Consider the following 25,440-nt stretch of genomic DNA (forward strand, 5'->3'; position numbering starts at 1 on the left):
TTAGCAAAGCATTTTAGTACCTTCTGGCAGAAGACAATGTTAGCTCTTGGCATCCTCTGCCCCGATTCCTCCAGCACTCTCCAATTAGACGAGTCCAACTGCTCCTAATTCCTTTGGGGAGGGGGGTGATACATGTATAAATCATCTGAAGAATGCCAATAGTCTTGGGGGAGAGCCTAGTTCAGATTTGCTATTCACCCAATACCAGTAGTTGCGCTGAAGTGCTATCATTAGAACTCTTCAAGTTCACCACTGAATGGACCCCACGTGAGAACAAGGTTATTCATGGTGGCATTCCTCATAATAGCAAGAGACTGGAAGCAACTTGAATCCCCTTCCAGAAAGGGCTGGTTCAGTAAGTTAGGCATTAAGATGTGGTGCTTGCCCTGGCCAGTTTGGCGCAGCAGTTAGATCATCGGCCCATGAACTGAAGGGTCGAGGGTTCGATTCCGGTCAACGTCACGTACCTGGGTTGCGGGTTGTGGGAGGCAACAAGTCAATGTGTCTCTCTCACTTGGATGTTTGTCTCTCTCTCCCTCCTCCCCTTCCACTCTATCTAAAGGGGAAAAAAACGTGGCGCTTGTATGTGTGTATACGTTCCTCTGCTTGTATGCATGTGTGCGCATGCTGGCGCGCACACACATCTCTGGCTGGATCACCAAGACATTGGTGACCTCTGAGGAGAGGACTTGGGGGCCAGAAGACTCAGGAGGAAACTTTTCACTGTAAAGCCTTTTGTATCTTTTGCATTTTGAATCGTGTGTGTATTATTTATGCTCAAAAATATTTAAGAGAACCAGAGGAAAAGTCATGCATCCCTGTAGGTCACAGCTGTTGGGCTTGGTTGGGTGGCAGCCACCAAATGAAACAGGTGAGACACTGGGGCTCTAGAGTGGCTGGAGGCAGAGGAGGCATCCAGTCCGGGTCCTCTGACCAAGGGTGGCGGGACAGGGCATGCCTCTCAAGGCCAATGGCATTCCAGAGCTGCAAACCCTTGAGGGCAAGCTGATCGGGTGAGGAACATGGATAACTTTAGAAAATCCCAAACCCCTCTCCTAGGACCGCCATTCCCCTTTCCAAAAGGACCGTTTCGTATCTGCACGCGAGGCAGCACAGGGTAGGGGACAAGGGGCCAGGACCTCGGTCAGCTCGGACATCCAGCCCAGTCCTGTCCCTTGCTGGCTGGGTGAGGCCTTCCCCAGCCTACTTCGCTCAGCCTCTGTACAGAGCAGTGACACGACTTACCCGTGCAGGCAAGCCTTTCGTGGTAAGTGAGCTGTACATGTGTTTGTATCATCATAGTTCCTGTTACACATCAAGAAATTACCCTGTGCCCTTAAATTTAGTAACTGAAACACTTCCAATTAACCTTGGCAGTTGCTAAAATTATCCACGAAGTGGAACCAGAAGAAATGGCTGGGCGGAGGGGGCTGAGAGCAGAGTGTGTGTGTGTGAGCTCCTCCTTGTGGCTGGGACGAGGGCGGACTCTGCGATCTTGATATCACCATCACTTGCTGTCCTTCTGAGGTCCAACCTCTGTCCCTTGAGGGTCGAGCCTGGGCCCTCCCCAGGAGAGGGTTCTATGGCTGTTCTCTCCACCCCCATACTGAAATCTAGCCCTTCACAGCCTGGGCCCAGTGCTTGGGACACTGCCTCACACACAGTAGCCTCGCCATATGACATTATAAAAAAGCAACTAAAAATAAATGGATGACCAGTTTGGAAAAACAAAACCGGGTCTGGAAATGGATGGTGGTGTTGGTTAAACAATGTGAATGTATTTAATGTCACTGAACAGCACGTTTAAAAATGGTTAAGATGCCCGACTGGTGTGGCTCAATGGTTGAGTGTCGACTCTTGCACCAAGAGGTTGTCGGTTTAATTCCCAGTCAGGGCACGTGCCCAGGTTGTGGGCCCGATCCCCAGTTGGGGGGCATGTAGGAGGCAGTCAATCGATGTTCTTGCTCGTCACTGTTTCTATGTCTCTCTCTCTCTCTCTCCCTTCCTCTCTCTCTAAAATCAATAAAGAAAAAGAAAAAAAATGTTTTTTAAATAAATAAACAAAATAAAAATGGTTAAAATGGCCCGGCGGTGTGGCTCGGCTGGTTGGAGCACCGTCCTGCACACCACAGTCAAGGTCACAGGTTTGACTACTACGGTCAGGGCACAACCCAGATTGTGGGTTTGGTCCCCAGTCAGGGAGGCAACCAATCAATGTTTCTTTCTCTCTCACATCAATCTCTCTCTCTCTACCTCTCCAAAGGGGGAAAAAAAAAAAATTAAAAAATGGTTAACATGGAAAATTTTATGTTATGTATATTTTATCCCAATTTAAAAAATGGGTGAGCCCTGGCCGGTTTGGCTCAGCGGTTAGAACGTCAGCCTGTGGACCAGAGAGTCCCGGGTTCGATTACTGCCAGGGGCACGTACCTCAGTTGCAGCTTGTCCTTGGCTCTGGCTGAGTTCCTGTGGGTGGCAGCCACTTGATGTATCTCTGTCACATCGATATTTCTCCCTCTCTCTTCCTCCCCCTCTCCCTTCTGCTCTATCTAAAGATAAATGCAAAAATGTCCTCAGGTGAGGATAAAGGAAAAAAAAAAAAGAGGTGAGGTCTAATCTCATCTTCACCTACTCTACGTCCTCTTCCAAACACCCCACCACTCCTTGGTGATCCCCTTATCAGATCTGTTCCCTAAACGGGAAAAGGGCCCCAAAGCCCCTTCTGGGTGCTCTCTAAGCTCCTTTGCAGCTGGTTTGCCAGGCCCTCCGCTTGGAACACAGCAGTACCCTCAGCATCCCCCGAAGCTGCTGACTCCAGCCCAGGTGGCCGAGCTCCCGCGGCCTGCTTACCTCTGTCAATGTGGAGAACGCTGAGTGCCCTGCCATCCACCTGCTCTCCCTCCCTGGCCTCCTGGCTTCACAAACAGCACCTTCCGCTAGATGCCTGTCTCCCATCCAGTGGTGATCCATGCTCCCTCCTTCCCCTCACCTCCATCTTAGAGCACCCTGCTGCTCCTCTGGAGTATACCCAGGGCCACCCATGTCTGTCCTCCCCACTGCCAACCTCCCATTCTCCATAGCCACTGCCTCCCTGTTCCACCCCTACCCTTTTGGCAACTGACCCTCTCCCAGGGCTACAGCCTTCTTCATATACGGCAACGCAGATCTGCCCAGCCAGTGTAGCTCAGTGGTTGAGCATTGACCCATGCACCAAGAGGTCGCTGGTTCAATTCCCAGTCAGGGCACATGCCCAGGTTGTGGGCCCGATCCCCAGTAGGGGGCATGCAGGAGGCGGCCAACTGATGTTCCCTCTCATTGATGTTTCTGTCTCTCCCTCTCCCTTCCTTTCTCTCTCTCTAAAAAAAATTTTTTTTAAAAGGCAACGCAGATCATTTCTGCTTGCCTCAAACCCTCCCAAACTCCTCAGTGCTCTGAGGGTGACGTCCAAATTCCTCCCCCTGGGCCCCAGGGCCCCAGGTATCTGCTTGTGGCCCCGCTGCTCCACCTGTGCTGGAGGGCAGGCCTCACTCCGTGCCAGCCACACTGGCCTTCTCCGCACTTCTTGTCCCACGTCAGGCCTCCACCACTGTTAGCTCTGCCTGAACACTCTCCCGAACTTCACACCTTCACGTAGCTGCTGTCTCTCATTCCCACCTCAGCCTGTCACCTCCCCCGAAAGGCCTTCTTCCCTACATCTAAAGAGGCCCTGTCACTTTCACTCATCCCTCAATCCTGTGGACAGTCTCCCTGGCTAGAGCAGTCAGCAACATGGGCAGGGGCCTGTCTCTTGCTCACGGAGGGGTCCCAGCTCCCAGAACAGGCCTGGCACAGAGTAGGGGCTGCAGAGCAGCAAGTAGGTAAAATTCAAACCCAGGGGAACTCCTCGCCTTCAAATGGAGCCTGCAGTTTGGAGAGCCACCAACAGAGTGACAGAAACAACTGAAATGTAGGGAGGGGGAGGGCAGAGTGACAGAACCCAGACAGTCTGTTGAGGGGAGGAGGAGGCCCAGCTAAACAGTGACCGTGACTTGGACTCCCTTGGACTCAGGGCCTGCAGCAGACATGCCGGCTGTGCGCAGGGGGCCTGACCTGCAGGGGCTGAGCCCCACCCCCCACTGCCCACGCCCCCCCGGAACTTTGTGCTGTGTGTGAAAAACAATCCTGAGACTCACCTTGAAGGAGGGGAGGCAAACATTTGAAAGTCACAAAAATATATTAAAACAGCTGTTTTCTTCTCTCTTGGTACTTGCCTCCCTTCCCAGTGCCCCTTGCCCACCACCCGCCACAGCCTTTCAGAGAAAAAGCTGCCCAGGGCAGGAAGACGGACGTGCCCCAGCTGTAGCCCAGGGTCTGGGAGGTCCCTCCAGCCTGGGAGTGAGGCTGCTAACAGTCTCTACAGGCTCGACGCCACTGCCGACGAGGGGGCCGCTGGGAGGCCGGAGGTGCAGGAGGGTCAGGCAGGACGCAGCGGACAGTCGGGCCTTGCCACAGGGACAGAAAACAGAAGAGAAATGAACAGAGTGAAGAGAGGGAGAGACAGAACTTAAAGCAGTAAAAGTTGGGGGGCAGAGGACTGAGGGGAGGGAAGTCAGGAAGTGGCTGGCAGAGTGGGGGGATAAGGGAGACCCTCCAGGCGACACCCAGACACCCACTTTGGGGGACCGGGAGGCCGAGGAGCTGGGGTTTGAGGCAGTGGATGCCAATGAGAGGGAAGGACGGGGATGGAGGAGAGCAAAAGGGCACCTGGCACTTGGGAGAGGTAGAAACGGGGGCCCTGCCAAGGCCACAGTCAGAGAGCACAGAGCAGAGGACATGAGAGAAGGGAAAGTCCCGGAGTGGCAAGGCCAGGCCAGAGCGGCCATCTCGGACTCAGTAAAACGGGACGCATCCCCACAAGCTCGGCCCGGCCTGAATGCCCGAGGAGACCAGCAGTGCCATTCGAGGGTGGGCGTGCTCTCGCCAAAGGCTGACGGAGCCAAGAGCCGGAAAGGGGCCTGTGCCCACTCGTGAGCTAGAAGGTCCTGCGGCCCAGTCTTTTGAACACGCTCACAGTGCCTGCGTGGTCCATCTGGGCGCCGAGGCCCTCGCTGGAGCTGCTACCCCGGGGCCCCAGAGTCCTCTTAATGGTGACCTTGACCTTGGCTGATGACTTACTCTTGGTGCTTGTGACCTGGCTGTCCTGGGCCTCAGGCACAAGGGCAGCCTTGCCCAGTCTCTGGATGATGCTGACTTTGGACAGGGACTCTGGCTTTCTCTCGAGCCCTGGGCGGGAAGACAGGGTCAGCCGCCGCAGCGTCGGAGTGTCGGCCGTCGTCGCTGAGCTTGTGGCCTTGGCTTTGACAGTCAGCACCGGCTGGGGACTGGCCTTGGCTGGGCCCCGACCTAGCTTCTTCAGCACCCCAGCATACTGTAGGACAGAACTGCTGCTGTCATTGTCGCTGTCCCAAGCCAGATCCTCGTCCATCTCCGGGGTTGCCCCCAGGCGGCTGAAGACTCCTGTGGGCTGTGGAGGTCAGAGACAGGACAGGTGAATCTTTTAGTCACACAGCACGTATTTACGGAGAGCTGCCTCATGTGCCTGGCCTCATGGAGCTCACAGCTGGGAGAAACACCCGTCGGTGGCGCCCTAGAGATAGTGGCAAGAGCCACAACAGAGAAGTCCAGGAGCTAGGGGAGCCCAGAGGAGGCTCCTGACCTCTCGCGGAGTTCAGGAAAGGCTCCCTGGAGAAGGGACATCTGAGGTGAGGTCTGAGAGTTGACCAGAAGTGGGTCTAGTGAGGAGGGGAGGAGAAGCATGTGCCACGAAGAGGTGAGACCATCAGCTAAGGTTTACAGGTGAACAGGAGAGAAAAGATAACATTGGTCATCACTCGACATATACTTTCTGAGTCGGAACTCTGTATCTGGCCCTGTGCGGGGTGGTGCTGGGGACAGAGTGGCGACCAAGACAGGCTTGGTCTTGCCCTCAGGGGGCTCACAGTCCAGAGGAGAAGACAGAACTGGCATGAAAATGACAGTAATGCCCTAGATACAACAGCGATGCATTCTGGGGGGGGGGGGGTGCTGGAGAGCAGGCTACACGGAAGCCTGTCTCCATGGAGTTCAGGGGTGCTTTGGGAGGCACCAACTTTGGAGCCAGGCCCTGAGGCTAAAGCAGCAGAAAGCAGTGGGCTAAGGCCCCACGGCAGATAAGAGTCACTGGAGCATTCGCGTTGGGCAGAGTTCTTTTTTTTCCAGTTTTTGTTCAGATAGAGTGGGAGGGAGAGAGAGGAAGAGAGAGAGAAAGAGAGAAACATCGACGTGAAAGGTACACATCGAGTGGCTGCCACCCACATGACCAACCAGGGCCAGGGACAAACTGCAACCAAGGTACGTGCCCTTAGCGGGAACCAAACCCGAGTCTCTCTGGACCGCGGGCTGACATTCTAACCACTGAGCCAAACCGGCCAGGGCTGGAGTTCTTGTCGTGGCTGCATCTTCAAGCCACATGACCCTGAGGCCATCACCAAGCTCATGCTAAGATTCTAGGGAATGAGAAAACGCCAGAGCCAATGAGGCCCCCAGGCCTGGTGGGGTTGAGGCAGGAAATGCAGCTGGGGAACTAACTCCACCCCAGTTCATAAAAGGTGACATTCAAAGTGTGCTTACCACGCCCCAGACACCCCCAGCACCACGCAGGTACATCTCACTCGATCCTCACCACCCCCTCCCTATGAGGTGGGTACTATACAGATGAGGAAACTGAGGTAGGAAGGGCATAAGTGGCACGGCCAAGGCCATGCAGCCAGGCGGTGGCAGAGCCAGATTCCCCCGGGCAGCGGGCCCAGGCTGCCTCCTCACCACGCACTGTGTTGGGGCCTACGGGACCGCAGGCCAAGGCGAGAAGAGCCGCTCCATGCTGGGTGCGGTGGGAGCCCACGAAGGGCGTCCAGGGGAGGCAGGTGGCCTGTCCTGTGGCGGCACACACTGCTGCTGTGGGAGAAGGGCTGGAGGGGTTCACAGCAACTGCGCTGAGACCAGTTAGGGGGCCACCGCCCTACCCAGACAGGGAGAGGTGGCAGAGCAGGCAAGACAGATGGCGCCAGCAGACTGGAGAGGGCCTAGAATGAGGGTGTGGGTGTCCCCGAGACAGGCCCAGGAGAGGAGTTGCTGTGGGGGATGATGCTGATGCTGAGGGTGTCTGGGACAGGGCAGCATCCAGGAGTCAGCCAGGCGAGAGCCAACGATAAACAGGGAAGCCACCAATGCAAAGAAGGGAACGCAGGCTGGACAGGTGGGTGAGACGGCCCCAGAGTGTGCGAGAGGTGAGATGTGGGAAGTGTCAGGAACACCTCCTAGGAAAGAGAATGTGACAGCCCCACGTGGCTCCCCGATCTCCAACTCACTTTATTGCCCGTCGTTGTGTCCGCCTTGGTCTCGGCGCCGAGGCGGTCAAACACAGATGTCCTGTGGAGACCTGCGAGGGAAGTGAGGCCATCATCCAGCACCTGCTGAGCGGCCCCTGGGACCCAGACCTGGCTGAGCACGGTGCAGACACGGGGGTACGACACAGCAGCCCAGTCCCCAGGCAGTGCTGGTACAACAGGTACAGGCTGGGCCCAGTTAGGTTTTGTCTACGCTTGTTGGTTAACACTACCTTAACCCACCCACTTCTGGCTAGTGTCAGACGTGGGACGAATCCACTAAAACTGACACATGTGCCCTGGCCGACTTGGCTCAGTGGTTAGAGTGTCAGCCCACGGACTGAAGGGTCTCGGGTTCAATTCTGGTCAAGAGTATGTACCTGAGTTGCAGGTTCGATCCCGGGCCCCAAGGCAGTGCAGGAGACAACCAATCAATGTGTCTCTCTCACATCGAATGTCCCCCCCCCCTTCCACTCTATCTAGAAAATAAAAATAAACAAATAAAATTGACACGTTCCTTGCACCTAGTACGAGTTCACAAAGTGGGTGTGCAGGAAGAGTTCTTTTTTTTTTTTAGGTTTTTGTGTTTTTTTTAATCCTCATCTGAGGACATTTTTCCATTTTCTGTTCAGATAGAGTGGGAAGGAGAGAGCAGAAGAGAGAGAGAAACATCGACGTGAAAGGGACACATCGAGTGGCTGCCTCCCACACGACCAACCAGGGCCAGGGACAAACTGCAACTGAGATACATGCCCTTCGCGGGAACCGAACCCGAGTCTCTCTGGACCGCAGGCCGACGCTCTAACCGCTGAGCCAAACCGGCCAGGGCTGCAGGAAGAGTTCTTAACCACTACTCGGGCCTCTCACTCTTTTTGGGGTCATGGGCCTCTGAGAGAATCTGATGAATGGTAACAAATCCTCTCTCTAAATAACAACCTAAATAGCCACCAGCTATATTATATAAATACTGTGTAAATACTGAACAACCATTAACAAGAATGAGTCTAGCCGCCCTCGGGATCTGAGGGGACTGGTCCTAGGACCCCATGAGTACCAAGCCCATGCGGCTCAGGCCCCTCCTGTAAGAGGGCACAGCATCTGCATGTCCTCTGTCCCCACAGAAGCTGAAGCAGGCACCCCTACTCATCTCTTCGTTCACGCGCATTGACTGTAGCACTCAGCATGTGGCAAATTGAAGTTTTGCTTTTTCGGAAATTTCTGGGATTTTTTCCCCCCGAATATTTTCAACCTGCAATTAGTTGAGTCCACGGGTGCAAAACCCAAGGATATGGAGGGCTGATGGTAGATATACATCACCGATGTGAAAAGATCTCAATAAGAGAATTACAGAACACATTTAGAGACAAAAAACGCCCATAGATGTGTAGACATATATAAATGCAAACAAGTTCATGGGTGCTTGTCTGGAAAGGACAGCAACAGGTGTGGGAGATGGGAGTGAGGGAGTCTCTCTTTACTGTATATGCTTCTGCATCACCTGAACATTTTTCCATGAGAAGAACATAGACTATATTCTAAGAGTCCATGGAACACCATCTCTGCACTACCAGATCCAAACCCCAGCCCAAGACTGAATCTCAACCAGACCCCTCTGGCTCATAATGACAGTTCCCACTTTTTGGACCCCTGCCCTCAGCAGGCATGGTCACACACTGTACAGGCAGGCCATCACCAAACCCAAGCCCTCCGGAAAGAGCACCAGCGGAGGGACTGAGCAGGCCTGCACCACTAACCTCAGGACACGAGGGCAGAGGTGGTAACCTAGCCCCTCCCCTATGGCCACCCTCACGGCCTCCTTGGCCAAAGGCGCCCTGGATCCCATTAAAGCCTGCTTCTTGGCCAATGCCAGTGAGATGTGAACCAAAGAGAAACACAGTCCCTTTGCCATCGCACACCCCTGCCAGGCCATACCTTTGGCCGCCTGCTGTTGCTCAAGGATCTTGCGGGTCCGGGGGGGTGGTGCCTTTGGGCATGTTGATGATGTATTTCCCCTCCATCTCAGCAGTGACCCTTCGTCGCTTGGTGGGAACAGTCAGGCTCTCCTCCTCCCGGCGGGCCAGGGCAGCTGGGGAAGAGGGGGAAGGTGAGCACCTTCTGGGATGGAATGTCCTCCCAGGGTAGGGACTAGACGCCCTGCAGAGGGCACACAGGTGCCCTTTATCTCCATGCGTCTGCATGACTGAAATCCCTCATCTTCCCAACTACCCCATCACCACTGACTCTGAACCACTGAGAAACTCAGCAGTCTGGGCAAAACGGGGTGCAGAAGGCACTCAGAACTCCCAGGCTACAGTGGGCCTCCCAGGTTCTCTTTGGCTCTGTCTCTGCCCAAAGCAGGCTCACCTCCCAGCCCAGCCAGACTCCCCTCAGACCTTGGGTGGGTGGAAAGGTTATAGAGTTCCAGCCAGGTAGTGGTTTCACAGGTGTGCTCACCTTTCAAAAATTAATCAAGCCGCCCCGGCCGGTGTGGCTCAGTGGTTAGAGTGTTGGCCCACGCACTGAAGGTTCGATTCCTGGTCAAGGGCACGTACCTGGATTGCAGGTTCGATACCCAGCCCCAGTTGGGGTGCTGCGGGAGGCAACCAATTGATGTATCTCTCTTATCCATGTTTCTCTCTCTCTCTCCCCTTCCCTCCCTCCTTTCCACTCTAAAATTCAATGAAAAAAATATCCTCAATTCAGGATTAATAACAACAACAAAATCAATCAAGCTGTATACTTAAAATCTGTGTATAAGGAATTTATACCACCATTTATTAAAAAAAGAATCACCTCAAATGTGTTGAGGGGTAAGAGTGCCAGTCCCTCCCAGGCTCACTATCTTTTCAATACTTTAGAAATTAATTTTAACTTTCTCACTCATGGCACACAAATCAAAAGGCCAGAAGGGGGCAGAGGCACTTTGAAACACCCATAGCGAAAAGGGAGCATACAGGGTGCGACGGAGGACGGGGCACGATGGGACGGGGGTCAGATAACAAAGCCCCCTCCCTGGGCCTCAGTTTCCACTTGTGCCAAGATCACTGTTGTGGGATGGGTCCAACAAAGGCTGGAAAGTGGCGGACAGAGAGAGGGTTTGGAAGCCCTAAGGCCAGTGTCCCATTCCCAGCTTTCAAGCTGAGCCCTAGAAGAGGAACAGAGGTCAACCATGGAAAAGTCTGCGGAGGAAACACGCTCCAGAAGGGAGCACCAGGGCAAAGGCCCCACAAGGGAAAGGAGCCTGGAGGGGCCCAAGACAGTGTGCAAGGGGGAGAGACCCAAGAGATGAATCCAACCGGGACTGGACTTTATTACTGGAATAATGGGAAGCCCTGGAGAGTTCTAGACAAGGGTGTGAAGGATCAGGTTAAGGGTTCTGAGGGATCCCTGTGGCTGTTGAGAGAGAACAGGGCCAGGCACCAGTGCGGGACTCAGTGAGCATCTGTTAAAAAAGACTGAACCGCCTGGCTGGTTTAGCTCATCAGTTAGAGCGTCAGCCTGCAGGCCCAAGACTCTCACGTTCGATTCCCAGCCATGGGCATGTACCTCAGTTGCAGGTTGGATCCCTGGCCCCAGTTGGGGTTGTGTGGGAGGCAACCAACCTATGTATCTCTCTCACATCAATGTCTCTGTCTCTCTCCCCCTTCCCAGCCCCCACTCTATCTAAAAAATCAATGGAAAAATATCCTCTGGTGAGGATTAAAAAAAAAAAGAAGCCCTGGCCAGTTAGGCTCAGCAGTTGGAGCGTCAGCCCATGGACCAGAGGGACCTGGATTCAGTTCCTGCTGAGGGCACATGCCTCAGTTGCGGTTTGTCCCTGGCCCTGGTTAGGGTTGTGTGGGTGGCAACCAGTCAATGTGTCTCTCTCACATTGATGTTCCTCTCTCTCTCTCTTCCTTCCTTTCTCCCTCCTGCTCTATCTGAAGATAAATGCAAAAAAAAGAGACAACCACCTATAGTCAACAACACTGCTGTGTACGCTTAAGACTGTGTTAAGAGGGTAGTCTCATGTTGAGCATTCTTAGCACAATAAAATAAAGTTAAAAAGGCTGAACCGCCCTGGCCGGTTTGGCTCAGTGGTTAGAGCGTTGGTCTGCGGTCCAGAGAGACGTGGGTTCGGTTCCCGCTAAGGGCATGTACCTCGGTTGCAGTTTGTCCCCGGCCCTGGTTGGTCATGCGGGTGGCAGCCACTCGATGTGTCTCTTTCACGTCGATGTTTCTCTCTCTCTTCCTCTCTCTCCCTCCCATTCTACCTGAATAAAGGATGGAAAAGTGTCCTCAGGTGAGAATTAAAAAAAAAAAAAAAGGTTGAACCTACCACTGGGTGAGAACCATAGTGCACTGCTTAAACACACCATCTCAAGTGCTTCTGACTGTCCTCTGGGTAGGTACCACCAACCCATCCTCAGACATGGGAAGTGAGGCCCACAGAGCTGCAGTGACTTGACCAAGTCTGAACACTTTGAACACCTGGTGGCCATGAGGCACTTGCAATGCTGGGAACATGACCCCCAAATACCATCTACCAACCCACATTCACCTCCAGCTCCTCCCACCACCTGCCCGAGTCCCCTCACCAGCAGCCTTGGCACTCTTTGCTGCCATCTTGTTGGACACGGTGATGGAGATCTTAGAGGTGCTGGTGTCTGGCCGCCTAGGGGGAGTTCCAGGAGGGGAGTCGCGGTTCAGGCTGTTGGCAATCATTCGGGAGGCAGCTGCAGGGAGAAGAGGGGACAGTCCATAGCGTGGGCCCTGGGAGGGAGGCTGGCGGGAGAAAGCCAGCCTTAGGACTGAGTGGGGAAGGGGCAGCCAGAGGCCCTCTGGGGCTGCACTGTCCTCCTGTGGGAATGCTTGGGGATTGGGTGGGCCAGTTGTCCCAGGAACTAGTGTACCCCTCCCTGCCCTGATGACCTTTCCTGAGGCCCAAGACCAGATGGTTCCTACCACACTTCACTCATAAGTTACCCAGGCCTGCGCTGCCCTTGACCCTCCACTTCAGAAGCTGGTCCCGGGCTCTTCCTCACCCGGCAAGGGTGTGCGCTGTTCCCTCCGCCTGGCACACAGCTCCCTGAGTGCTCTGCCTCCGCACGCGGCTCCCCGAGCACCAGCAGGGAGGCTCTGCCCCTGCACGCGGCTCCCCGGGCACCAGCAGGGAGGCTCTGCCTCCGCACCCGGCTCCCCAGGCACCAGCAGGGTGGCTCTGCACCTGCACACCTGTCTCCTCAGCTGGTGCCTCCTCAGAGAAAGCTTCCAGGACCACCCATCAACCTCTGCCCCTTACCCTACACTGAACTTTCTTTTTCTTCATGTTCCTTATTACTGCTCGACATTAAATGGCAGCACTAGTTTGCTGGAGGACCCTCCCCCGGCGTGCAGGCCCCATGAGGGGACGCTGCCTGCTCACGGCTGCGCCCTCAGCCTACACTGCTGGCACTTCACAGCCCTCGCTACACATCTACTGAAACGATGAACATGCAGCAAACATCCCAACCTCCATACGAGACAGGCTCGATTGTAACGAACTTTATGGACAAGGGGACGGGGACTCAGGGAGGGGCCACTCTGCCAGGCCCCTGGGCAATGTGGGCCTGGCTCCAGCTGGGCTGGGGCAGGAAAAGCGGTGACCTCCCTTTGGATGGCTCTGTCTTCTGTAGAGCAGGAGGGATGTCACAGCATGTAGACTGAAGGGGAACCCCAGTGTGGGAGGGAGATGGCCAGGGACACGAGACTTTACCATGACAGGTAAGCACCATTTGGGTAGAGGGAAAACTGTCTCTCCCCTTGAATGTGAGCAGCAGTCAGGATGTCAGAGTACAAAGAACTGTCCACCCCTCCCCCCACCTCGACCAGAAACAGGCGCATCCACGCAACATGATAAAGTGTGTACAAGTGACCCTATCGGGGATGTTGTTCCCCTTTCCTTTTTGCCTGCTTCCCTTTTCTATTTAATTGTCCATTTTCTCCACTAGTGGTTTTGTTTATGTTTTAAATTTTATTTAAATCTATTTAAGACATTCAGAATGATACGAAAAGTCCATACTACCGCCCTGGCCGGTTTGGCTCAGCGGTTAGAGCGTCGGCCTGCGGTCCTGAGGGACCCGGGTTCGGTTCCCGCTAAGGGCACGTACCTTGGTTGCAATTTGTCCCCGGCCCTGGTCGGTTGTGCGGGTGGCAGCCACTCGATGTGTTCCTTTCACATCGATGTTTCTCTCTCTTTCTCTGTTCCTCTCTCTCCCTCCCACTCTACCTGAACAAAAAATGAAAAAATGTCCTTGGGTGAGGATAAAAAAAAAAAAAAAAAAAAAAAAAAAAAGAAAAGTCCATACTACCTACTTTCGTTTATACAGACTTGAAAGACTAGCAAAACTAACCTATGCTGCTAGAAATCAGGGTGGTGGGTACCTGAGATGTGTGGAGATGCTGCCACACTTGTTTTTGGATTTGGACGCTGCTGCCCACATGGTCTCCTGTCTGTGAAGTCACTTAGCTGTACTGTTCTAATATGAAAGCTTTTCTGTATGTAAATTGTGGGAGATGTTTACAGAAATGAACGTCAATGTGTTCAGCCTCCCTTGACCATGCCTTCGGGTAGGCCCTGTCCACAGTGATGCTGGGCTGAGTCATATGACTGACTCTGGCCAATGGGACAAGAGAAAGTGTTATACAAGCAGAGGCTTACATGTGATTTGAGGAATGGGGCCTGCCCTCTTATGTTGCTTTGGGGAGCCCTGCAACCACCATTGTGTGAACGAGCCTGGGTTAGTCTGCTAGAAAATGAGAGGCATGTGCCCAAGTTGCTCTGTTGGTCCAGATGACATCAAGCCAACCAACAGATGTGTGAGTGAGGTCTCCTAGATCACCCAGCCTCAACACAGCTGTCTGGTGATCACCGACACCAGCTGAGCCGGCCCAAAGCAGAAATGACCAGCCAAGTCATAAAACCATGAGAAATAAAAGTCTGTGCTTTAAATCAGTTCTGGGGTGGCTTGCTAAGTAGCAAAGGTTAACAAATAGGTATGGTAAATTTTTTAGTATTTTTTTTAAATGTATCATATTGCTGAAAAAACAAAAGTATAGTCAGTTCTCACCATTCACAGACTCCATATTTTCAAATTCACCTTTTCACTAAAATTCATTTGTAACCTTCAAACCAATACTTATGGTGCTTTTGTGGTCATTCACAGACATGCGCAGAATGGCAAAAAACTTGAGTCGGTCAACACCCATGCTCCCAGATGAGGTCAAACAGGCCACACGGTCCACATGGTGCGTTCTTGTTTTAGTTCTCATACAGTAAACAAGTGTCCTTCTCCTGGTCTATGATTGCTCTGTTTAAAATGGCCCCTAAGGCCCTGGCTGGTTTGGCTCAGCGGTAGAGCATCGGCCCATGGACCAATGAGTCACGGGTTCAAGTCTAGTCAAGGGCACATTCCTCGGTTGCGGTTTAGTCACTGGCCCTGGTCGGGGTCATGCAAGAGGCAACCAATCGACGTGTCTCTCTCACGTCAATGTTTCTCTCACTCTCTCCCATTCCAACTGAAGATAACAATAGAAAAAAGTATCCTTGGGTGAGGATTTGAAAATAAATAAATAAAATGGCCCCTGAGCATAGTAGTGAAGTGCCATCTATGATCCTAAGTGATGCATGTGCCTTATGGAAAAATACATGTGTGAGACTAGCTCCGTTCAGGAAGGAGTTACAGTGCTACTGCCCATAAGTTCAATGTTAATGAGTCAACAATGTATACTAAATAAGGTGTCTTTAAACGGAAACACACATAAAAGGTTCTGTATTGATCAGCTGACAAAAAAACATCATGATCAGAGGTTTGCAGGAACCTTACCCTGTATCTCCCCGAGGAACATGATTCAGTATTCACTAATTCGGGGTTCTCGGTGACTTTACAGGACAGAACTCCCACGAGCCCCTCATTACCCAGTGTACTTTTCCCTAAGAGAAGAGGGCCTCACACATCTTTTCTGCCACCTCTGCAGACTCCAGATGTGCTTCCTTCTTGCTGGACTATAAGAAGGAAGGAAAGGAGACCTGAGCAGGTGGGACTCACCACTAGAGGTGCCTCGGCGAATCTCGCCTGGGAGGGGGCTAGGGCTGCAGGGCACCAACTCCGTGGCAGCTTTGCACATGTCCTGTAAAAAAAAAACAGGTGCCTGGGTTACCACAGGGTCAGGGATATAAGGTGCGGGAATAGAGGACCCAGAAATCTAAGCAAAACTAGGGGTATCAGAGCTGCTAGAGAAAAGATTTCAAGACATTTCACTCCTAACCAGGAGAAAGCATCAGATGTCCCTAAATGAGGGACAGTCTACAAAACACCTAGCTCTTCAAAACTGTCTAGGTTATGTCAAATCACTATGTTGACACCTGAAACTAAAATTATATTGTGCGTCAACTGTAATCAAAAAATATATTTAGCCCTGGCTGGGTAGCTCAGTTCGTTAGAGCATCATCCCAATATGCCAAAGTTACGGGTTCAATCTCTAGTCAGGACACATACAAGAATCAACACAATGCCCTGGCCTGTTTGGCTCAGCGGCTGAGCATCAGCCTGCAGACCAGAGACTCCCAGGTTCAGTTCCCGCTAGGGGACACATACCACCAAAAAAAAGGAATCAACACAATGAATGTATAAATAAGTGAAACAACAAATCGATGTTTCTCTCTCTCTCCCCCTTCCTCTCTAAAATTAAAAAAAGAGAGAGAGACAGAGACAAAGGAGATATAAGTCAATGCAGTGAGGCATCTGGAACAGAAAAAGGACATTAAAGGAAAAACGGATGAAATCCAAATAGTCTGTAGCTTAGCTAATGATAGTATACCACTGTTCATTTTTTAGTTTTGCTCATTTTTTTTGTTGTTGTTAATTCTCACCCAAAAATATTTTTCCATTGATTATTTTATTTTTTAAATTAGAGTGGAAGGGAGAGATGGGGAGAGAGAGAGAGAGAAACATTGATGTGAAAGAGACACATTGATTTGTTGCCTTCTGCACGACCCCAACTGGTTCCGGCGAGCAAACCTACAACCCAGGTACATGCCCTTGACTGGGAATCGAACCCGTAACCCTTCAGTCCACAGGCCAACACTCTAACCACTGAGCCAAACTGGCCAGAGCTCATTTCTATTTTTTTTTTTTTTTTTTACCAGTGTTGATTTTCAGGTTTTGTTTTTTTTTTATCCTCACCCGAGGATATTTTTCCATTTTTTTGTACAGATAGAGTGGGAGGGAGAGAGAGGAAGGGAGAGAGAGAGAGAGAAACATCGACGTGAAGGGACACATCGAGCGGCCGCCACCCGCACAACCAACCAGGGCCGGGGACAAACTGCAACCGAGGTACGCGCCCCTAGCGGGAACCGAACCCGGGTCTCTCCGGACCGCAGGCCGACGCTGTAACCGCTGAGCCAAACTGGCCAGGGCAGAGCTCATTTCTTAGTTTGACAAATGTACCATCACTACATAAGATGTTAACATTAGGGGAAGCTGAGTGAGGACACAGAAACTTTCTTTTTTTTTTTTTTTTTTTTTTTTTTTAATCCTCACCCGAGGATATTTTTCCATTTTTTGTACAGATAGAGTGGGAGGGAGAGAGAGAGAGAAACATCGACGTGAAGGGACACATCGAGTGGCTGCCACCCGCACGACCAACCAGGGCCGGGGACAAACTGCAACCGAAGTACGTGCCCTTAGCGGGAACCGAACCCGGGTCTCTCCGGACCGCAGGCTGATGCTCTAACCGCTGAGCCAAACTGGCCAGGGCCAGAAACTTTCTGTACTATTGTTGGAATCTTCCTATAAATTGAGAATTATTCCCAAATTTAAAAGTTTAAAGAAAAAAAGAAGTTTTGCTCCGTGACCATCTCCGTAATAACGCAGGTAATGTCCCTGGCTTGAGAAAGGCCTCACTGTGGGGTCCTGTCCTAGGTGATGGAACTATGAGGGCTGTCTCTGGGATGGAGGGAGCTACTGGAAATGAGAATAACCCAGTGGCCCCCTGTGGCAAAGTGAAGTGCTTGAGCGCAGCTCTGAAGCAAGTTTCCTTCTTGGTCAAGTGGAGGGAGGAGCAAATGAGTGAATATATATAGGGGGCGGAGACAGCCTGGCAGGCCAAGGCAAGCACTTTGTAAGGTAGCCATGGTAACTTAACAAGCACTTCACTCCAGGTGTGTGTGTGGGGGGGCTTGCCATATACACTGTTCAGTAGATAGCCACAGCCACCCTATGTAGCAGAAGTGTGTGAAAAGCCTGTTTCAGAGAGACTCAGGGAGGTGAAATCACTAGTCTAAGGACACTGTAACCAGAGGGGCCAATAATGGAACAACCAAATTGTTGGTCAAGCCACCAGCTGGGTCCCACATAAGAAGTTCCTGTCCTAGAGACAGAGAAGAATCCTGGTAATGATAGTTATATTAGTAAGATGAGAACTAGTAATAATAATAATAATTACAGAGAGCCTTTACTGAAGCGCTATTTACACTGTACTAAGGCTTTATAGAATGTAATCCTTACAATTACCCTACAAAATACACTTGCCTATGTGAATACTACAGATGGACAAAGTAAGGCTCAGAGAGATTAGGCAATGTGCCCAATGTCACACAGCAAATGTAAAACCAGCCTTGGAACCCAGGGCTGCCTGCCTTTGTTTCCAAGCCTCTTGTCAGCTCTGCTACTGCCCCTCCACCCCACCCTAAACCCAGGAACAGAGGGATGGCACACGGCACCCACCTGGCGGTGCACCACCTTGGCATGCTTGAGGATGGCGATGATGTCACCCACCACAGTCACGCCCAGCTCATTCATGATTTCCTTGTTGAGATCCAGCAGCATGCTCTTCTGGATCCTGTAGGGGAGGGGCAGCACTGAGGCCACAGGTGGGCCAGGGTGGTGGGCCAGCCAGCCCCCTGTTTCCCCCCACCTCTTCCTTCCTCTCCCCCAGTTCAGCTCTGTCCCCTCGGTGCCACTTACCTATTATCCACAAACATCACGGCATAATTGACAGCAGGTCCCGGAGGAATGCCTGCTTCCTTGAAGAACTGGATCCACTCGGAAGTGGCTGGCGGGGCAGGACAGGGCTCATTACTCACATCATTCTCTTTAGAGAACAGCCGCAGCAAAACCACAACAGCAACGGCTCCCACAGATTAAATGTTTATCAAATGCCAGGCCCTGGGCTCAGTGCTTTACACATACGATGAAATTAAGCCTGCCTGACAACTCAGAGTTAAGCACCACTGACTCCCTCATGCTGCCAATGGAGAAACTGAGGCAGGGAGAGGGTGGGCACCTCGCCCCTGGCCACACTAACAAGAAGCAGAGTTCCCTAGCCCATGTATTCCTATAATATCCTTCTCCCTATAGCTCTGCCCTGTCCTGGAGCATGACCCACAGTGATCACACCCCCCATGCTTGGCCAATGACTGATTTGGGGGAGCCGAGACTCTGGGTTCTCTGCCCCAGTCCCCATCAGGGAGCCCAGTCCCTGAGGGTGACAGGATCTGCAGCTGGCCCATGGGGTCAGCAAGCCTCTACCTCACCAGGAATAGCCCTGCTCACAGTGAAGCATAGAGGTTACAAGCACAGCCTGTGGAGCTTGGGCTCAAACCCTGGCTCTGCCATTTCCCAGCTGAGGGACTTTGGGCAAGTTAACACCTGGTGCTTCAGCTTCCTCATCTGTCAATTTGGGGTAATACATTCAGTAAGTAAGCACTGAGCCCGGCTGGTGTGGCTCAGTGGATTGAGCATCGTCCCATGGACTGAGAGGTCCAGGTTCGATTCCCAGGTCAGGACACATGCCCGTGTTGCGGTCTCGATCCCCAGTAGGGGGCGTGCAGAAGGCAGCCAATCGATGTTTCTCTCTCTCTCTCCGAAAATTAGATAAATAAAAATATATTAATAAGTATGCACTGAGAACCTTGACACAGTCCAGGTCCTGTCCCAGGGCACTCGGGATACCACAGGGCACAAGACCAAGTCCCTTCCTTCATGGAGCTGACATCCTAGAGCTAACAGCACCAATGTTCCTGGGTCACTATGCAGACTCAACGAGAAAGTCCCTGTAAAGGCTTTATATTTAAGCCTGGCCGAGAGGACATCCTCAACCCATTGTAGCCAGTATTATCATCATCGTCATCATCATCATCATCATCATCATTATTATTACTATTACTATTCCTCCATCACTACACATGGAGACAAGGCCAAGACCAGGCAGACCACACCCACGTAGCTTTATTGTTTCTAAACTTTTTTCTTGTCCTCTTGGGTGTGACCTCCAAACTGACCCTGACCTATCAGGCCAGGTGTTAAATAAGATCACTGATTTCAAGTAGAACTTTTTTCTCACATTTTAATATATCCAAAGCCAGGATCTACCTCACAGCTGAGGTGTGCCACAGTTTAATTAGCAACATTCTTTTTCTTCCTCGTGGTACCTAATATTACATTCAACATTCCATGCTAATTTGTTTATTTACTTATTCTCACTGGAAATCAAACCAGTAACCCTTCAGTGCCCAGGATGACATTCCAACCCACTGAGCCACACTGGCCAGGCAATGCTAGTTTAGAACAAGTGTGGTATTGCTGAGCCCATTTTACTTGAAACAACTGAGGCTCAGTGCAGGGAAAGAGACACACTCTGGTCAGATGTTTTGTAGGTGGCAGTGCAGGGCTCGGGCACACGCCTAGGGCCACACCTTTCCCAAGGAGGCCCCTGCCCACCAGGCCACAGGTCGTATCTCTAACTGACAAAGGTGGGTTCATGCCCAGAGGAAAGGGGTACCTTCTTCTATTCTGCACAGGCTCTAGGTTCCTGTTTAGACAGGGTGCCCTGGCTTCCAACAGCCAAAAGCAGGCACCTTTTTCTAAGCATCGAAAAGCACCATGTAATGATTCCATGTCTATGACATGTCCAGAACAGGTAAATCTACAGAGAGCCACAGAAGCAGAAATAGAGTAGTGGTTGCCAGGGGCTGGAGGTGGACTGCTAATGGGCTTTGGGTTTTTGCGGGAAGATGAAAACATTTTGAAATCAATCGTGGTGATGGCTGCACAACTCTGTGAATATAAAATATAAAAGCCACTAAATTGTATCCTTTAAGCAGATAATTGTGCATATCAATCAAGCTCAAGGGGAAAAAATGGTCACATATTGGGTGCCCAGGATTTCACATGCAATAATCTCCTCAATACTTATAGCATCACAGGATCTAGGAAGTATTAGTATCTTCATTTTACAGGTGAGAAAACAGGCTCGGAGAGGCCATGTGGGAGATCTGCTAGACTCAATACCTAAGTTCTTTTTCTTAAATATATTTTTATTGATTTTTTTTTTTTTAGAGAGAGAGGAAGGGAGAGAGAGATAGAAACACAGATGTGAGAAACATCGATCAACTGCCTCCTGCACGCTCCCTACTGAGAATCCAGCCCACAACCCAAGCATGTGCTCTGACGGGGAATCGAACCGAGAATCAAACTAGGACCTCTCAGTCCATGGGACGACGCTGAGTCCACTGAGCCACACGGGCTGGCCAACACCCAAGTTCTATATGGCTAGACAAGGCTGTCAGGAGGCCAAGAGACAGAGAGGAAGCCGGTAGGCATTGAGCAGGCCCAGCCCCACCACCACGTTTTTCAGAGTACAGCTGTCCCTGCCTGTGACCGGCCTTCCCTCCCTCCCCCACCTCGTCTTCCTCAAACAAGGTCATACCTCAAAAAGGGCAGTGGGAAGAGGGGACCCCGGAGAGAAGGCCACAGACTTACCCATAGTCACGGAGACCATTGTTGCCCTGGCTCTGATGCTGCTCCCTGGAGCCTGGAAGAGAGAACATGGGGAGAGGGCTCATAAGTCGCCACCGGCTGGGAGTGTACGTCCCTCTCTCGCTGCCTGTCTAGCTGCCTGCCAGAGGAGAGTTCCTGGAATGGGGGCTCAGAGCCCAGGAATAGCCTGTAGCAGCTGGCAGGAAGTCAGCCTGGGACAGAGCTGCCACAACATCTATCACTTCTGCCTGGGACAAGGCCCAGGGACAGCAAATGTCCACAGCTCCATTCCTACACACCTCAGAAGGTCCTAGCTGGGATAAGAGAGGGACAGAAAAAGACATCCTCTGCCCAAGACTTTAACCATTGATACTCATTCATTCAAAAACGGTTTACTGAACACCTACTATGTGTGAAGCACTGTTCTAAGAGCCAGGGATACTGAGGTGAACAAAAACACAGAGCCTGGCATCTAGGTGAGGAAAGGGGAAAGGAGAGGAAACAGCAGAAGTTAATGATGTAGTGTCAGAAAGCCTTAATATCATGGAGAAAACACGCAGGGCCTGGGATGGAAGAGGCTGCAATCCTAAGTGGGGTGATCAGGGAAGACCACTCTAAAGTGACATTCAGAGACCCAGCGGAGGTAGAGGAGTGAGCCATGTGGTTTTACAGAAGAAGAGTGTTACAGCACAAAGTACAGCAAGTCCAGTGCCGAGCCAGAAGCTCATCTGGCATGTCTGAGGGATAGCAGGAGCCAGCCTGGCTGCAGTGGAGTGAGCGAGGAGGAGAGTGAGAGGCGACAAGGGGGTGGGGGGCACCGAGTCATGAAGGGCCTCAGAGAAGACATGAAAAACCAATTTTCACTGATAAGATTAGCAGGTGCTAGAAAGATGTCAAAGACATACTGGCACCAATGAAGATGTTCTCCTGGATATTAATAGCAGCACCGAAAGGAAACTAAAGAAAGTAACTTTCTCTCCTGATGATTCAATGCTATCTGACTCCAGGACCACCCTTCCCATACTGTCCTGGCCCAAACTTCTCACTTAGTCCTCATCCTCTTCTCTTACCCTGCTGTCTGCATTTCCTCTGCCTTCATCCTGAGACTCTGTTCCCTGCCACCGAGCCCCTGATTCGGATCCTTTGCCCTCTTTCCTCCTCCACTTCCTCTATGGGGTGCAGAAGGCTCTCTGTTCAGCACACACAATCTACCCCCACCCCATTTTGATGGTATAACAGAAACAGTATAAGAGTAAGGACTCTGGAACCAGACCACAAGGTTCAAATCTGGCTCCGCCACTTACTAGCTGTGTGACCTTGGCAAATTACTTCACCAGTCGGGCCTCAGTGTCCCCATCTGTAAACTGGGATAGTACAAACGTTACTTACCTTAGACAAATGCTGTGAGGGAAAATGAGTTTCTATGTACAAAGCACCCGAGACACTGTCTGGTGCATACCAAGTACTCTACAAGGGTGGCTATTCTTATCCCCCAGGCCTCCCAGCTCAGCCTTCCCTCTAACACCCAGGGGCTTTGCCTACCTCTCGGTTTTCATACAGAATGTCACTTGTGCCTGGAATGCTTATCTCCTCCTATCCTCCTGGCAAGCCCTTCTTCACATTGCTTAGCTGCCGCCTGCTTTGTGAAACTTCCCCCAAGTCCCCACATGTGAGAGTCTCTCCTCTGCCCCCTGCTAGGATTCATCCTGCCTTTCCCCAGCTCCTGCTACATCCCTGATGGATGAACATGACCACAGATATCACTCCTTGTACTTGACTCTCTAAGATTCACTTTCCCTACTGGATTTTACTGCTGGACAAAGATGACATAACTGCGTCTTTCCAAGGGCAGGGCATGGAGAGGCTTCAGTAAGTCAGACAGAGCATCTCACATACTAAGCCCTAACTATACACCAGTACCAGAGCCAGGCATCATACTGATGCTCACAACCTCCTTGTGAGTGAAAACTAGTACTAGCCCCATTTTAATCAATAATAAAAAACAGCTCATCAAGATGCAGTCATTTGCCAACTGTCCATTTAGCAAGTGGCTTTACTGAAATTCAAAGATAAGTTCTCCCCGATTCCAGTGCCCATGCAACAGCTCCTATCGAATGTTCACATGCCAGACACTGTGTATGTACATACCTCAGTGATTCTTCACAACCAAGGGGAAGAAAGTAAAATGATCCCATGTTACAGATGAGAGTGGCAGGCCCAAGGTCACACTGTAATTAACTACAGGGCCAGGACTTGAACCCGAGTCAGCTGAATGGCTACAATTAACACTGGTCAAGGTATTACTAGGAGCCAGGCACCGAGATCTGTCTTTGCAAGGTTTCAGTAAATGCTTACCAAAAGTATTTAAGTACTGGTATCCTTCTACAGCTGCAGAATTCCCTGCTGGACTCAGTTTCCTCTTCTCTCCACCATTAAAAGCCCATCTCCAGCGCTGACTTTCTGACTGGTGAAAATTATAACAATAATTATGGAAAAATGACCACTCCCAAAACTCAAGTAATTACCACATACCAGATGCCCTGTGCTAAGTCCTTAGAAGGCCTGGATCCAAATTACAACTTACCACTTCCTAACCCTGACTCTGGGGCAAGGGGCTCAACCTTTCTGGGTTTCACGTCCCTCAGTTATAAAATAAGAATGATAAAAGTATGTATTCTTACGTGGTTAGAGGGAGTAAATGAGTTCATAAATGCCAAACCCTTAGTATAATGCTTGGAAGGTGATATGTGTGCATTAAATAAAATAAATAAATCTTCAGTGAGCTAGGGAAAGGGTAGGGCAGTCACTGACTTGTCAGTCATATGCAAAGTGTGAGGTGGAAACAAAGTATAAGGTGACTTGATGGGGTCCATGGTACTGACAACACGGAATCACAGTATCACGTTACAATTTAATAGGCTATTCTGCTTTCATTATATTTCTGGTTAAGTGTTCCGTCTCATGGCCAGTCAGGCATTAGGATAGCAAATAATTTTTTTTCCTTCTCAAATTAACTGACTGGAGAAAGATGCATCAGAAGTTTTTTGAATCTTCACCCCAGGATATTTTTCCACCTATCTTCAGATAGAGGGGGAATGAGAAGGAGAGAGAGAGAGAGAGAAACATCGATGTGGAAGAGGCACATCGACTGGGTGCCTCCTGCACGACTGACCAGGGCCGGGGACAAACTGCAACTGAGGTACGTGCCCTTGGCCGGAATTGAACCTGCGACTCTGGTCAGCAGTCCGATGCTCCAACTGCTGAGCCAAACCGGTCAGGGCTGCATCAGTAGTTTTAAAGAAAAGAAAAAAAATCATCGGAGTTGAAAAATTGGCCAAATATTAAGTGGCAGTATGTTGATATCCCTGACTCCAGATTCCAAGTTTTTCCTATTGCTATCTTTGAGTTTCCTCCCTCCCTCTACTTTCTTGGAACTCCCAGCTACACCAATGACTCTCAAAATCATCATTATGATAGTTCCAGTCTATTGAGCTCCTACTCAGTATCGTCCCAGGCCCTGTGCTAAAGATTTACACGCATTATTTCATCAGCATCCTCACAAGGACCCTATGATTTTGGGACGGTCAGCCTTCATTGTATAAATTAAGCAAATAAGGTTCAGAGAGGTGTAGGCACAGGTCCACTGCCAAAAAGTGGAGCTGAGACTTGGACTGAAATCTGTTGGCTTCCAAGCCCAACAATCTTTCACGTTCCCACACCCAGAGCTTCCCCGCCAAGCACAAACATCATCACCAATACTAACAATACTAGTATAACAACGAGTGAGCACTCTGCCAGGCGCTGAGCCAGGGGCTCCGACATGCACGAGCTGACTTCTCATTCCAAACCATGAGAAGAAAGCTATAGGCGGATTCTGACCCCCCACTCTACAGAGGAAGAAACTGAGGTTCAGAGAAAGAAGTCGCTCGTCCGGGGCCGCACAGCAGCGCCGGAACTGATTCCGGGGCCCTAGACACCATCCATCCCCACCGTTTCCGGCCCAGTCCCACCTCGCCCGGCCCGCGCCTCACCTGGCCCTCTGGGCCCGCGCCCACTCGTGCCGCCTGCCCGCCCTCTGGGCGGAACCAACTGTCAGACACCCCCCTCCCTCGGCCTGGAGGTCCGTCCCGGAAGCACCGCCCCCGCCGCCGGAAGCCGGACTGAGCCGCCCGCAGCCGCTCTAGCCTTCCGGGCCGCCACTAATGAGAGTGAAGCGGCAGTCGTCACGTGATCTCTCACAGTCTTCCAGGTGCATGGCC

At 51.3% G+C, this 25,440-nt stretch overlaps 1 protein-coding gene and 1 long non-coding RNA gene across 2 annotated transcripts; both read right to left on the reverse strand.

The window, feature by feature from the left end:
• Nucleotides 1–4,492: 4,492 nt before the first annotated feature.
• Nucleotides 4,493–21,486, reverse strand: CUNH19orf47 (chromosome unknown C19orf47 homolog). The gene is given in 9 exon segments (XM_036275996.1): nucleotides 4,493–5,503; nucleotides 7,386–7,456; nucleotides 9,336–9,378; nucleotides 9,380–9,489; nucleotides 11,981–12,118; nucleotides 15,470–15,551; nucleotides 18,149–18,263; nucleotides 18,389–18,476; nucleotides 21,185–21,486. Coding segments are annotated over 9 exon segments (1,158 nt in total). The 5' UTR covers nucleotides 21,204–21,486; the 3' UTR covers nucleotides 4,493–5,011.
• Nucleotides 21,487–22,515: 1,029 nt separating this feature from the next.
• On the reverse strand, nucleotides 22,516–25,322 carry LOC118639521. Its single transcript, XR_004961182.1, has 3 exons — nucleotides 25,213–25,322; nucleotides 23,537–23,645; nucleotides 22,516–22,545 (listed from the first exon to the last, which is right to left on the reverse strand). It is a non-coding gene; the product is annotated as an uncharacterized LOC118639521 (long non-coding RNA).
• Nucleotides 25,323–25,440: the final 118 nt, after the last annotated feature.

Source organism: Molossus molossus, unplaced genomic scaffold (genome assembly GCF_014108415.1).
Source record: "Molossus molossus isolate mMolMol1 unplaced genomic scaffold, mMolMol1.p scaffold_m16_p_21, whole genome shotgun sequence".
Lineage (NCBI taxonomy): Eukaryota > Metazoa > Chordata > Mammalia > Chiroptera > Molossidae > Molossus > Molossus molossus.